The sequence below is a fragment of the Odontesthes bonariensis genome, chromosome 1 (genome assembly GCF_027942865.1).
Source record: "Odontesthes bonariensis isolate fOdoBon6 chromosome 1, fOdoBon6.hap1, whole genome shotgun sequence".
Classification (NCBI taxonomy): domain Eukaryota; kingdom Metazoa; phylum Chordata; class Actinopteri; order Atheriniformes; family Atherinopsidae; genus Odontesthes; species Odontesthes bonariensis.
In genome coordinates this window covers 44,355,075-44,369,269 of record NC_134506.1, presented here as the reverse complement: position 1 = coordinate 44,369,269, position 14,195 = coordinate 44,355,075, and the positions used below count along the sequence as shown (strand labels likewise).

The following is a 14,195-nucleotide window of genomic DNA, read 5'->3' as shown; positions in this document are numbered from 1 at the left end:
TACTACATATTACATACTTCCATACTACATACTGCATACTACGTACTACATACTACGTACTACATACTACATACTGCATACTACGTACTGCATACTACATACTACATACTTCCATACTACATACTGCATACTACATACTACATACTTCCATACTACATACTGCATACTACGTACTACATACTACGTACTACATACTACATACTGCATACTACGTACTACATACTACGTACTACATACTACATACTACGTACTGCATACTACATACTACATACTTCCATACTACATACTGCATACTACGTACTACATACTACATACTGCATACTACGTACTGCATACTACATACTACATACTTCCATACTACATACTGCATACTACATACTACATACTTCCATACTACATACTGCATACTACGTACTACATACTGCATACTTCCATACTACATACTACATACTACATACTGCATACTTCCATACTACATACTACGTACTACATACTACGTACTACATACTACATACTACATACTTCCATACTACATACTGCATACTACGTACTACATACTACATACTACATACTTCCATACTACATACTGCATACTACGTACTACATACTACATACTACGTACTACATACTACATATTACATACTTCCATACTACATACTGCATACTACGTACTACATACTACGTACTACATACTACATACTGCATACTACGTACTGCATACTACATACTACATACTTCCATACTACATACTGCATACTACATACTACATACTTCCATACTACATACTGCATACTACGTACTACATACTACGTACTACATACTACATACTGCATACTACGTACTACATACTACGTACTACATACTACATACTACGTACTGCATACTACATACTACATACTTCCATACTACATACTGCATACTACGTACTACATACTACATACTGCATACTACGTACTGCATACTACATACTACATACTTCCATACTACATACTGCATACTACATACTACATACTTCCATACTACATACTGCATACTACGTACTACATACTACGTACTACATACTACATACTGCATACTACGTACTACATACTACGTACTACATACTACATACTACGTACTGCATACTACATACTACATACTTCCATACTACATACTGCATACTACGTACTACATACTACATACTGCATACTACGTACTGCATACTACATACTACATACTTCCATACTACATACTGCATACTACGTACTACATACTACATACTGCATACTACGTACTGCATACTACATACTACATACTTCCATACTACATACTGCATACTACATACTTCCATACTGTATACTACATACTACATACTGCATACTACATATTTTCACAAAATAAAATACCCGTTGCCTTTTATCATAGGGAAAGCCATTACCATACAATTGGTGCTTTTGTTTTGAAAACAGGAAGTGCACCTACCCTCGTTGTAGCTAGCTTGAAACTGCCGTTTTGACAGGAAATGACGATCAGCGACGTCACGTTACGTTGCATCTTGGGTAGTTTGAGTATGAGTAGTAACCTCATGATGCATACCCAACATTTCAGAGAATCTAGTATGCATCCGGGAACTTAAAAAAAGTTAAAGTTAGTATGAGATGTATGCGGTTTCGAACACAGCCGTCGTGAAGAAGATTAAGAAGAAGGAGGAGGAGGCTTCCTGGCGCAGCTGAAGTGATTAAGACCTCTGGGTGCTGCAGAGGTGCTGAGGTTCCACATGAAGCTGATTCAGCTGCTGAGCAGAGAGAAACGCTCTGACAGAGACGTATGCAGCGGGGTCGGTCCTCAGCGGAGGCTTTGGATCGTTATTAAGATGCCCGCCTACATTTATCCCCCCGCCAACCAGAGACGCATGTGTGGCAGTTTAATTAAAGAATTTGTTAAATGAAGCTGTTAAATCACCAGCTTCCCGTCAGACTCCTCTAAGCTTTCCCTAAAAACAGATCATCTCACCTTTACCCGTAAACACTGTTTTCTCATTTCAAACTGAGCACACAAATAAATCGAGGTCGGCGGCGCAGACGACGCGCTTCACACGTTCAACGCCGGCTTGTTGGTTTGCATCTGTTCAGCACGGGGGAGCTGCTGCCGGCTGTCGGGGAGGTTCGCCGACACGCCGAGAACGGAAAGTGTCTCTGCAGTCAGACCAGCTAATGAGCTCTGTGATAACCCGACTTTATTTTACTGAGGAAAGCTTCGCCAACACGTCCTGAAACATTCAGTGAACCAGCTCAGATAAGCTCTGGATGTTAGGGATGAGTTACAGTAGCTCCTTCTTCGTCTTCTTCTTGCATTTAGTCACTAAATCTGGATGTTTAGCAGAGTGTATAAAAAGCACTTTTTTTTTATAACTGATTTTTTATTTGACATATACATACATACAAACAAAAACTCAACAAACACAGTTTGTGTTTGTATATTATATGCAGTTATACTTGCTGAAAGTTCTTTAAAAGTCCTTTCTCTCTCTTTTTTTTTCTTCCACTGACTAGATCTTTGCAGATGTCAGTCACTGTTTTGCACCTTTACGTCATATTTCCGCTAATCCAATCCTTTTCTTCGCTCTATGTGCCCTAACGAGCATTCTGCGTTAATTTGAGTTATAAATAGCACTTTTAACCAATTATTAGTCATTTATAAGCTGCTCAAATAACATGTCAGACGGTCAAGGTACCTATGGTGGAGGGCCTCCTATGACATCAGCATCAGAATTACGGTAGAATACTGTGAAATGGGATTAGGGCGAAACTACAGGGCAGGACGCAGCTTAAAAAGACGCCACAAACGAGGCTCGTGGTGGATGGTCCGTGGCGTAGTGGGTTGAGCAGCCGCCCCATGTACAGAGGCTATAGTCCTCGCTGCAGCTGTTCCCGGTTCGATTCCCGCACCGGACGGCCCTTTGCTGCGTGTTGTTCCCCCTCTCTCTGCCCCCTGCTTCCTGTCTCTCTCCAAGTGTCCTGTCCATTAAAGGCATAAAAAGCCCCCCAAAAAAAACGAGGCTCGTGGGACCACGGGGTGCAATAGCCGCTTTCGGACAGAGCCGTTCTAAGAACGCAGTTATCAGAACTGTCCTACTCGAATTTCGTTCTGATAACTATCCTTCCCCAGCGGAACTGTTTCAGTCTGCATTCCCACATGAGTCGGACCTGATGGGGCGCAGCCGTCTGCGACAGCGACGTGTTACTTTAGCGTCACATTCAACACCAAAACAGAACAAAACAAAACCCGGTAAAAGTAAGGAGAGAAGAAAAAAACAGCACCAAGAAGCTAACATGGAGAGCGGGGAGGCCACCGTGTTCATGGTCTGCATGATGGTGATATTAATCATGGACGATCACATCGGGCGTCTAACATGGAGGCTGGAAGAGCTCACAGAGAGAGTCAGGAGACAAAGGATGGAGCGCAGGTCGTACTTCTTGGTTTCATGAAGGAAGGAGAGCAGAGCACCGCAGACAAAGGAGACCACGTGGAGGTTTAACTTATTAAACACGCCAAGGTTGTGTCCGTGTCGTATGAGGAAACATTTCAGCCTGACAACATGACAAGGGGCGGAGCTACCGACCACCAAGGGGCGGAGCTACCGACCACCAAACACCTCCGTCAGATGTGTTCCTATGGAAACCAGAACAGACCCAGCTGAGGAGAGGAAGCCAAAGGGTTATAGGAACTGAGGGCGATGGTCCAGAGTTCCTGTATGTCCGAATGCGGGAGAAAACGGCTAATAACTTCGCCTTTTTTTAACGAGACCAGACTGTTTCCGGCAGCTGTGACCGACCCAACCACGATGGGAACCTCAGTGGTTTCACGGTGGCTGCACTGCGGTCGGACTGCCGGGGACTCGTGGACGTTTTGGCTCGGCTGACTCTAAGCTTCCTGCCTGTAGAATCGGTTTGCAATCGACTTTTTTCAGAGAAGCGTCACGGAGGAGTGGATCGTGTCTCCTGAAAAGAGATTTACGTCACACAAATCGTGCGTACACAGCTTCCTGTTGTCATCGTTCTTCTCCTGTGGTGACGCCATTGTTAATCGGGCCTCAGTTTTACACTTTGGGTTTGTTACTGCTGTCGATCTCCTGCAGATTATTTCCCCGTTAATATTCCCACAAGGTTTCACTTTAAATCGTGAGCATTGGTCAAAGTTTTGTCTCGGCTGCTTTGCTCCCAGATCGCCGGCTCCACATCGATCCGAGAGGAAACTTGCTAACTCAGCTCAAAGCTTCCTTCTTCTCGGCTGTTTCCTGTTGGCGGGCGTCTCTGGTCTCGTTTCCCTCGAGCTTCCGTCTAATTAAAGAGGGATTACTGAATCTCTGTAAAACAAATACAGACCCTCCCGCTCTGATCAGGCCGGGAAGGATTTAAGAGAGGCTTGTTCAGGAGTTTCCATGTAACCACGCTGACTCCATCTTTCTCTCAGACGACTGACATAATCTGAACGAATCATCTGAAGCTCATTTATGCGCTCAGAGCATGTAAAGGCACATCTCTCACATTAGGAAAACAGCCCTCGGTGGCTTTGAGGAACGCCTTTTTAATCCGTCCAATAATCCAGAGCCGATCACATGACCGACTCAGACATGAGAAAACCGAGCGCAGTGAGTTTGACCTTCACCGGGGTCGTTGGCGTGAGTCCAGAGGTCGGAGAGTTTCCTCACAGTGAAGAGTTAAGAGTCATCTGAGTTAAACCGGGTCAACGGTTCAGGTCAGAGAGCAAAGAGCGGTTCGTGAGTGTTAAGAGTTCAGAATCTTTGACCTTTGACCTTGTGCTAGCAGAATATTTCATGGGCTGTGTTCCAAACCGCATACTTCTCCTACTACTCATACTAACGTTTTGAGTTAGTATGCGAGTTTGAGTAAGCAGAAGTTCCCGGATGCATACTAGATTCTCCTAAATGTTGGGTATGCATCATGAGGTTACTACTCATACTCAAACTACCCAAGATGCAACGTAACGTGACGTCGCCGATCGTCATTTCCTGTCAAAACGACAGTTTCAAGCTAGCTACAACGAGGGTAGGTTCACTTCCTGTTTTCAAAACAAAAGCACCAATTGTACGGTAATGGCTTTCCCTATGATAAAAGGCAACGGGTATTTTATTTTGTGAAAATAACCGGAAGTGCGTTGCTCACTGCGGCTAGCTTTAGTAGCGCCGAATTGGTGGGAACAAAATTGTAAACAGCCGGTATTTTGTCAGGTTTTCAACACGTTGGGGATCTAAACGACTACTTTCTCACCTGAAAATGTTTCAAATGTTGCTAAAGTTTACAGAGTTTAAAGCTTAAGAGAAATCAGCTTCAGGCCGGCTGATTTCGGCTCGGGCAGGAGCGAAATGCATTGTGGGTAAACGCTCTGCATACTGTCTGATCGATGAGTATGTAGTATGCAGTATGCGGTTTCGAACACATGTTCGAAAGGCTGCCGGAAGGCCCTGCCCGGTACTCATAACGTCTGCCTTTGCTCGTCATTCTCTCCAGTTTAGCAGTAATAGTTTAAACTCTTTAAGTTTTGGTTTGCTTGGTGATGCTGAATGTGCCATAAGGGCCACATTCCTGTGAACTTTAGTCATTTCAGAGCACATCTGCACTCAGAAAAACAACGTGACCCATCTCTCATCGCATCAGGTTCCTCAGCTGGAAGAGGCTGAACATATTTGTTGGCGTCTCTTGGTGTTCCCGGGTCTGTTTTTGGCATTCAGTGTCTGCTGGATCGTGTGTTCTGTGGATGTGGGAAAGCTTTCAGATTCTAGTTCCAGGCTGAACAGACTCTGAAACTCGATGAGCTTCTGCTGGAAACAGTTTGAGATACGTCTGAGTACAGTTTCTGTTTGTGTGTCCTCAGGTAAAAGGATGCTGCAGGGTCCTGAAGAGGGACTGAGCCCCACCTGAACCCTCGTCCTCGTCCCGACCCTCAGAGCTCACGGTGCTGCCGCCCCATCATGAACCTGCTGTGCCGCGGGCGCCTGAAGCTACTGGTGGCGTCCCTCACGGCCATCGTCCTGCTCACCTGGCTCTACCTGCTGGCTGGAAACCTGGAGAGTGAGTATTCCTCATCGTTTGCTACCAACCGATGAGCCTCGCTGTGTCATTTTGGAGGTTTAAAAGTCGTCGCTGAGTCATGTTAAGAGGCCAGAGTTTGTGGTTCGGCTCAAAATTCCAAAAGAGACGGCGGGTCGGCTCCGTTTTCCTTCCATCTGACACTTCAGATACATTTTCAAACACATGGAGACAGCACTTTGGTTTGGTTGCAAATACTCGTGCCGGCGGTCAGGAAGCCACCTTTTCTCTGGACCCGCAGAGCAGCTCCACACTTCCATCCGTTCTTTTATTTGTAATGAAAACATAAGAAACACAAATTTAACCAGGGCATGATTATATGAGTATATGAGCCTGTTGAGAAATTATGGTTATTTATTATTTAATGATCAGAGGACATCTTAATTCAGACAACTTAATTTAGCATGACCAATGTGCAGAAATTTCACATATATTCATACAGGAGGTTTTCTGCTCACCTTTTGTTCGGGCGCCTCGAATTGTCTAAAAAAAAGGGTCCCCCTCGATCACCTCTGGCAGTCCTCCCTCGGACAGTCTCAGAGTCAGCCAATCCGGGTCACGGCACCAAATTGTTAGCTCGATTCTTTCATTGGAAGCTCAAGAACAAGCCGGAGGAATCTCAAGTTAAAGAAAGTATTTATTGGTGGTCACACGTCAAGCATATCAGCGCTGGGCTCAGTGGAACAGAGCTCCTGCGGGAAATCCATCAGACTGAGTCTCGATTTCCGGGTATCTTTTGCATTTATAGCCTCATAGGTTGGACTCACACTCAACCGAGTATGATTGGACATGAGTAGGTTCAACACGCTTCGTCATATTCTCTGGATCAGCCAAACAATGTGTGTGTGAAACCTGCTTTCCCAGGCTAATTGTTTTGTCTCACTATGCCTGGATCACTTTAGGTCATATATTCACTCATTGTTTGGCTAATCCAGAGAATATGACGAAGCGTGTTGAACCTACTCATGTCCAATCATACTCGGTCGAGTGTCCAACCTATGTGAAATGATGAGTCATATAAATACAAAATGTAATGCGAATCAGTCTGAGATTTGATGATAATCCCTGAAACGGACAGAAAGGCTTCAGCTCACACTTGTTGTCTTTATTGATGAATCTGAGGCTTCTTTCTGCAACATAAAGGATGTTTTGTGTTGAGACGACGCATCCGCCCACTCCCTGTGGAGCTGCTGACCTTTTATTTATCAGGTCTCAGCTTCTCTCTGTGGGACGTCAGATTCATGCCGTTTCTGCAGGTTTCTGTAATCTGGAGGTAAACTTCTTGTAATTATTCTTTGGTCAGAGTGTGTCGACCATATTTATTTAGAAAAAGCTTTATGTGATCAAACGTTATTTAAGTAATACTGTCTAAAAAAGAGAATCTGATGTTATGAAGCAGCTTTTTATAGGTGATACGCCCAAAAAAAATATTTATATTTATCTGACATTCCTCCTCCTGATCCTGATAACTGTAGAGCAGCAGCTATTAGCTTCCTAGCTAACATCCAGCTGTGCTAACATCTGTTAGCTTCTCTCCTGCTGTCTGTGCTTTCATAAAACTGTATTTTAATGCAGCTAAAATCCTGATAAAGCTTCTTATTTCCTGTTTTATTGTCTGTTATCAGCCAGCACAGTGACTCAGCAGTCTAACCAGCAGTTCTCTGATGCTACAGATACAACCTGGTCTGATAAAATGAGCTGTTTTGGTTCTGCTTATCTCAGAATATTAGTTCACATTAACAGCTTCCAGGCTGAAGCTGCTCTGATGGCCAGCAGCACATTCAGGACCATATGATGGTAATTCTGGTGACATTTCAACAGAAATGAGCCCCTATTTTATTTCAGATTTGCATATCGAAACTCACTCAGGAGAGTCGTTCCATTCACCCCCGACATAGTAGCTGCAGAAACTGTGAAAACCCAGAAACTCTTTACTGTGAAGCCGCCTCGTCGTCTTTTCTGACATTTGTGCAGAGGTGGGTAGAGCAGCCAAAAAGTGTACTCAAGTAAAAGTACTGTTACTTCAGAACAATATGACTCAAGTAAAAGTAAAAAGTAGTCATCCAAATAATTACTTGAGTAAGAGTAAAAAAGTGCTCGGTGAAAAAACTACTCAAGTACTGAGTAACTGTTGAGTAACGTCTGATTTATTTGTTAACACAAGCATTCAATCAGACAGACAAACATACTAAATAATCATCTTTAGGCAGATTAGAGTTCATCCAATTGATAAAATAAATTAAAATGAATGAATTAATTACAAAATAGCTTAAATTAAAATAATCCAGGTAAATTCAAGTACTTCAATAAAAAATAAAAGAGACTTAGGAAATGTTTAAAACATATGTAACCCATATGTAACCTAAAAAACAAACATTCACCTATCCATGGGGGAAAAATGAGTTTAGGAAACTTAGCGCTACATGTTTCCTCAAGTTAGATGTTGAGTTTCTGCTGAAATGTGCGTTTGTTTTGGTTGCCACAGAAGACACATCATGTAGCTGCTGTTTCTCACTCTTTGTAAGGTAAACATGCTTTCAGTATGAGGCCTCGTCTGCGTCTTCATTTCCCACCGTTGGTTCTGACATTTTTCATCTGTTTCTTTCTTTGTTTGCTACGACTGCTAATGCTAAAGCTAACCCGTCCCGCCGCTGAGATCGAGTATGGTCACGTGACCAGACTGCACGGCTGCGTCTGATTGGTGGAACACAGTCAGGTGGTAGAGCCTTTGGCGGAAGTCTCTCTCTCTGTCAGAATAAAACATTAAAATGAGGCGTACGCGGGGGGATAAAAATAATGAGGCGTAGAATACCAAAGAGGTAAGAAGAAAAGTAGCCAGCTCATTGTAGCCTAATGTAGCGGAGTAAGAGGACAGTTTCTGCTGCACACATCTACTCAAGGAAAAGTAAAAAGTATAGAGATTTAAAACTACTCCTAGAAGTATAATGTTTTCAGAAACTTACTCAAGTAAATGTAACTCGTTACTAGAAATGGGAATCGAGAAGTTCCCAGTGTTTCAATTCCTTGGAATCGTTTGGCGATTTTGCAAATGATTCCCTTATCGATTCCAGTGGGCGCGAATGACGTCACCACGCAACGTTGCGTGGCGAGTCCGGCGCAGCCAGCAGCCAGCAGTAAACATGGCGCTAAGCGGTACAAACGCTTGAGTTTGACTACACATCCTTAAAAAAGACGACAACAGGGCAACTTGCAAAGTGAATATTTCACCAAAGGGAGGAAATACTACCAACACGCAATAACTATGAATGAATGATTAACGTTGGTGAATCTGAACCCAGCAGCAACGTTAGCAACGTTAGCATGTCCTCGGCTAACACTGCAGGTAACTAACTAACAAACACTGCCTATCATGTTAGCACCATTTGCCTGATTGTAAAAGCTGCTGTTAGTAACGGTTAAGGTTAAATGAATGCCTTCTCAGGCATTACATTTAGATGAAATCATGAGAGACAGAGCCTGACTGGCTCAGAGCCAGAGGCTGGTGGTACTACCCCCAGTTCACCTCTACCTCCAGCTTCTCCTTTCACCAGAGCAGGAAGAGTTAAATTACCCAGGCCAGGATAGACCAATGTGGACCTCACCGTTGTTGGGTTTGTGAGGTCATGACTCGTGTTACTTCTAAACTAAACAACGGTGATGCTAATCGACCGGTTTGTTGTCCTTTTTCTCCAAATGAGAATCGATAAAAGAACCGATAAAGAATTGAATCGTTAAGCAGAATCGAAAATGGAATTGGAATCGTAAAAATGTCATCAATTCCCATCCCTACTCGTTACTACCCACCTCTGCTGATGTGTCCCGCTGCCTGAGGCCCAGATTTTACAGAGAACTGGGGCCCGTTGCACAAAAGTAGGATAAGGGATTAAGCCGGGATATGTTTGCTATCCTGGATCAACTTATCCGTGATCCAGTTGCACAAAAGTGGGATATGTTCAGACCTAAGTTACCATGGATATTTATTCTGTGAAGCTAGCCTGCTCCAGACCAGGCTAAGTTCCAGGATCTATTTAATCTCATTCCTTATCTCAGTCAGCGGTCGCCACATATGGAAACCAATATTTATTCCACTGCCTAGAACATATTGTTAAAACATTTAACTATACCCACTATCATTATTGAAACAGTTGTGATCATTAATTGCAATTATTTTAGATAACTGATGATTTTAGATGAACTTGCAATCATTAGATAATTTAGCTTCCCACAGACTACACATAAAGAACATCACCATATAAATATAAATACACATTACAGAGTACCATGATGTTCCTTTATTGAACAAGGATGAATCAAAGCAAGTAAACCATCAGCTCCTTTCAAAACTGAAGTCACACAGTGCTCTACAAGACAAAAAGCACAGAATCAAAGCATGCAGTTTGAGACAAACTGTTTGTAAAAATGGGCTATACAAATTAAATTGCCTTGCCTATACAGCACAAAAACCTAACAAAAATTCCTCTGCCATTGCAGGCCCAACTTAAATCAACATGCATATTAATTAAAATAATTTAACACATATTGGTCTCTGACCAGCCGACCACAGTCGTCATCCGGGAAGATGGCAGGATTGTCCCGGTCTATGAGAGCTGGCACTCTGGGGGCCCTCTCCTTTCTCAGGCAGGCCACATTGTGGAGGACAGCACAGGCCTCAATGATATCACATGCCCTGTCTGGGCTGACTCTCAGGTGGTGCAGACACTGAAAGCGTGCCTTCAGTAGGCCAAATGTCATTTCTATCCGGCCCTTGTTCTGGCATGGGCATGGTTGTATGCCAGTTGCAAATGGAGTGAGCAGAAAAGGCTGGCAGGCGTACCCTCTGTCACCCAGCAATACACCCAGGAATTCACCTGTGAATACAAAATGTTACCATCACAACCTCATAAGTAGTGACAGTCTTAACACAGCCATGATGTTAAAAGTGGTTATCAATAGAGGTTCCGTGGCTCACCTTGTGATAGGCGCCGATAGATCTCTGAGTTCCGAAACACTCGGGAGTCGTGGACCGAGCCGGGACACTTTGCCACAACATTACTGATCAAAAAGTCAGCATTGCAGACCATCTGAAATGATAAGATGTTAAACCAATTAATGCACATCACAGGCAATGTACAGTGTTCATTAATCAACTTTATCAAAAGTCATGTTCACCTGTACATTGATGCTGTGGAGGTTTTTCCTGTTCACAAAATCCCCCTCATGGCCACCTGAGGGGGATTTTATTTTGATGTGTGTGCAGTCCTGTAATACGATGCAATGAGTATCTTACTCTGCATGTTAACATTGTAATTGTAACTGTAATTTTTAAAAAAAATTCTTACCTGCAATCCTATAGAACTCCTCCTTGATGTCACAGAGTCTTCTATGCCCAGGGAAGGAGATGAAGGTGCTTGCAAGTCCTTTAATTGCGTTTTTTTTTCACTGCTCAAACAGTACAGGCAATGTGTGGGCAGGCACATTCTTAATAAAAAGTACACTTGTTAAGTATTTGTCAGGGAACTTACCATTCTGCAGGATGTTCTTATATTTTACTTTGACTTGCTGCCATGTCCGTTTTGGCCCAGTCATGTTAAATCTACACACACAATGAAACAGTGGAGGAGCATGGAGTTACATTTAGATAGTGTCAATTTCAGCTTATTCATAATCAAAGTAGGCTACAAATGTGTTTTCAAATATGTTAATTAACATTTTATTTGGATTGTAGCCTAATTGTGATGGTTTCCTTCACCTCTTCATATGCTTCCATTAATAATTCTTGCTTCGCTGGGGAGGAATATGCCGCCCTTGTTGCCATGGTGAATCAGTGAATCAATGATCGATCGTGGGGTCTATTTAAGCAAGCCGTGTGCAGCACTTATCCAGGATCGCTTTCACCTGGCTTAATGAATCCGTGTCTGCTCATCCTGGATTGGCCTTTGTGCAACCAACTAAGCCTGGGCGCCATGTTTTGGATTCCTTGAACCTGGCTAAGTAACTCATCCTGGATGTCTAAATCCTACTTTTGTGCAACGGGCCCCAGGTGAAAGTTGTGGGTCTGGGATGAGAGTTGGGAGATAAATGCATCATCCTGACTGCGCTTCCATCTCTTCACACTCAGGTCTGACGCAGTCATCCTCCAACTGGATTTTCCCCTCAGCGCTGCTTTTAAAGTCCCATTATTCCACTGGTTTGTTGGGACGGATACAGTTTGATTTAAGGCTGCATCACACACGCAGAGTTCCTGGAGATGCAGTTAAAGGGATAGTTCGGGATATTTGACATGAATCTGTATGGCATCACCATAACCAGTGTCGTGCATTCAAACTGACTTACCCCCGACAGTGTCCTGTGAGCCGAGTTCTTGTCCAGTGTTGGTCAAGGCGAAAGTAGTCCGGCTTGTTTGCTGGGGTCAAGAAATTAGCGCGTTTTTCTTCCCAAAACAGTACGTGTGCTAAAGAGTGATTTATTTCATCACAAAAACCGAAGCCGGCAAAAGTCACTCCTCGTTATCACTTGGGCCCTATACTGTCTCTCATTGTGTATCAGTGCGCACGTCATTCTGACCGCGAGCTGTGCGCACGAGTCGATTCACTTTGTTTACTGCTCGGGAAGATGTCTGACAACGAGAGCGACGAGGAACATATTGACTTCCGTTCAGAGCCAAGGTGGTATCTTTATGAACCCGTTTATACTGAGGAGGAAGTTCGCCAAATGGACTTAGATCGGGCAGAAAGAGAGAGGGTGGACAGAGAAGTGATGGAAACAGAAGCTGGAGCCACTGCTGGAGCTGCGATACCCAGGGTGGCCGACAAATCCTGGTGCACTTGTTTGAAGTGCGAAGTAATGCAGACAGAGGTGGAATGTTACTGCTGCCACGAGTGGGATTTAGTTATGCCCCAGATACAAAATCTCTCCATAGATGAGGATGTCGGCGGCCGCGGGACAGCTGCTGCCTGCATCACAAATAACGGTGACTTCCCTGCACTCCTGAATGCAGGCGTCTGAGAACTTTTTTCCATGTTCCCAAGATCAACTGGAAGAGGCGTCCCAGACCAGCTGGACCCGATGGCCAGTTGTCTGCAGAGTAAGTGTTGAGCACTGCCAAATAACAGAAAGACTCGTGCGCACAGCTCGCGGTCAGAATGACGTGCGCACTGATACACAATGAGAGACAGTATAGGGCCCAAGTGATAACGAGGAGTGACTTTTGCCGGCTTCGGTTTTTGTGATGAAATAAATCACTCTTTAGCACACGTACTGTTTTGGGAAGACAAACGCACTAATTTCTTGACCCCAGCAAACAAGCCGGACTACTTTCACCTTGACCAACACTGGACAAGAACTCGGCTCACAGGACACTGTCGGGGGTAAGTCAGTTTGAATGCACGACACTGGTTATGGTGATGCCATACAGATTCATGTCAAATATCCCGAACTATCCCTTTAATATTTGATGTTGAGGTGAGCAGAGATGTTAGAGCAGGGACTCTGCTGAGGCCCGAACACTCGAGCGTGGATGACTGATGAGTTGTCACACTGCAGTGCATCCACTTTAGCTGAGAGTGTTGGACATCACTGAGCGAACTTTTGGAGCACGTGGCCTCGGAAATAACCGACGTTTCCTTTATGTTACACGTCAGGCTTATTAGCCTGCCTGCATTTACTCACAGCGGGGACGAGTTCCAAGTTACTTCTGCTGTGCGTCTGAACACATTCCTGAGTCACGTGCATGGTGCACGTGCACATGTGACCATCTGAGCCCGTGCACAGGGTGTGAAATTAAGAAAATATTTTGGCCCCCACAGTCCCAAAAGTGGCTTCAAAATGTTTGAGGGCCATCAAAACAAAACAAAACAAAACAAAAACTTAGATCTTCAAGTTATTTTTAGATTTAAATGCACAACGTCATCATTGCTTTGCCGTCTGCCAACCCAAATAAATGTAAAGCTTGCCATTTCTTTTACAGAGAGAAGTGAGGAAGTAGTAGCTACAGACAGAAAACAGGAGACAGGCATACTACACACTACATACTGCATACTCATCGATCAGACAGTATGCAGAGCGTTTACCCACAATGCATTTCGCTCCTGCCCGAGCCGAAATCAG

General features: G+C 43.9%; 1 protein-coding gene and 1 long non-coding RNA gene across 4 annotated transcripts in view; one reads left to right on the top strand and one right to left on the bottom strand.

The window, feature by feature from the left end:
- Positions 1-14,195, top strand: part of large2 (LARGE xylosyl- and glucuronyltransferase 2) — a 163,813-nt gene that overhangs the window by 115,194 nt on the left and 34,424 nt on the right. For all 3 annotated transcript variants that reach the window (XM_075467780.1, XM_075467789.1, XM_075467798.1), the window contains one exon: positions 5,875-6,071. In XM_075467780.1, the coding sequence (XP_075323895.1) occupies positions 5,972-6,071 (100 nt within the window). In that variant the 5' untranslated portion in view covers positions 5,875-5,971. The remainder of the gene's footprint in view (positions 1-5,874; positions 6,072-14,195) is intronic.
- On the bottom strand, positions 10,367-11,167 carry LOC142383754 (uncharacterized). The gene is made up of 2 exons (XR_012770274.1): positions 11,059-11,167; positions 10,367-10,957 (listed from the first exon to the last, which is right to left on the bottom strand). It is a non-coding gene; the product is annotated as an uncharacterized LOC142383754 (long non-coding RNA).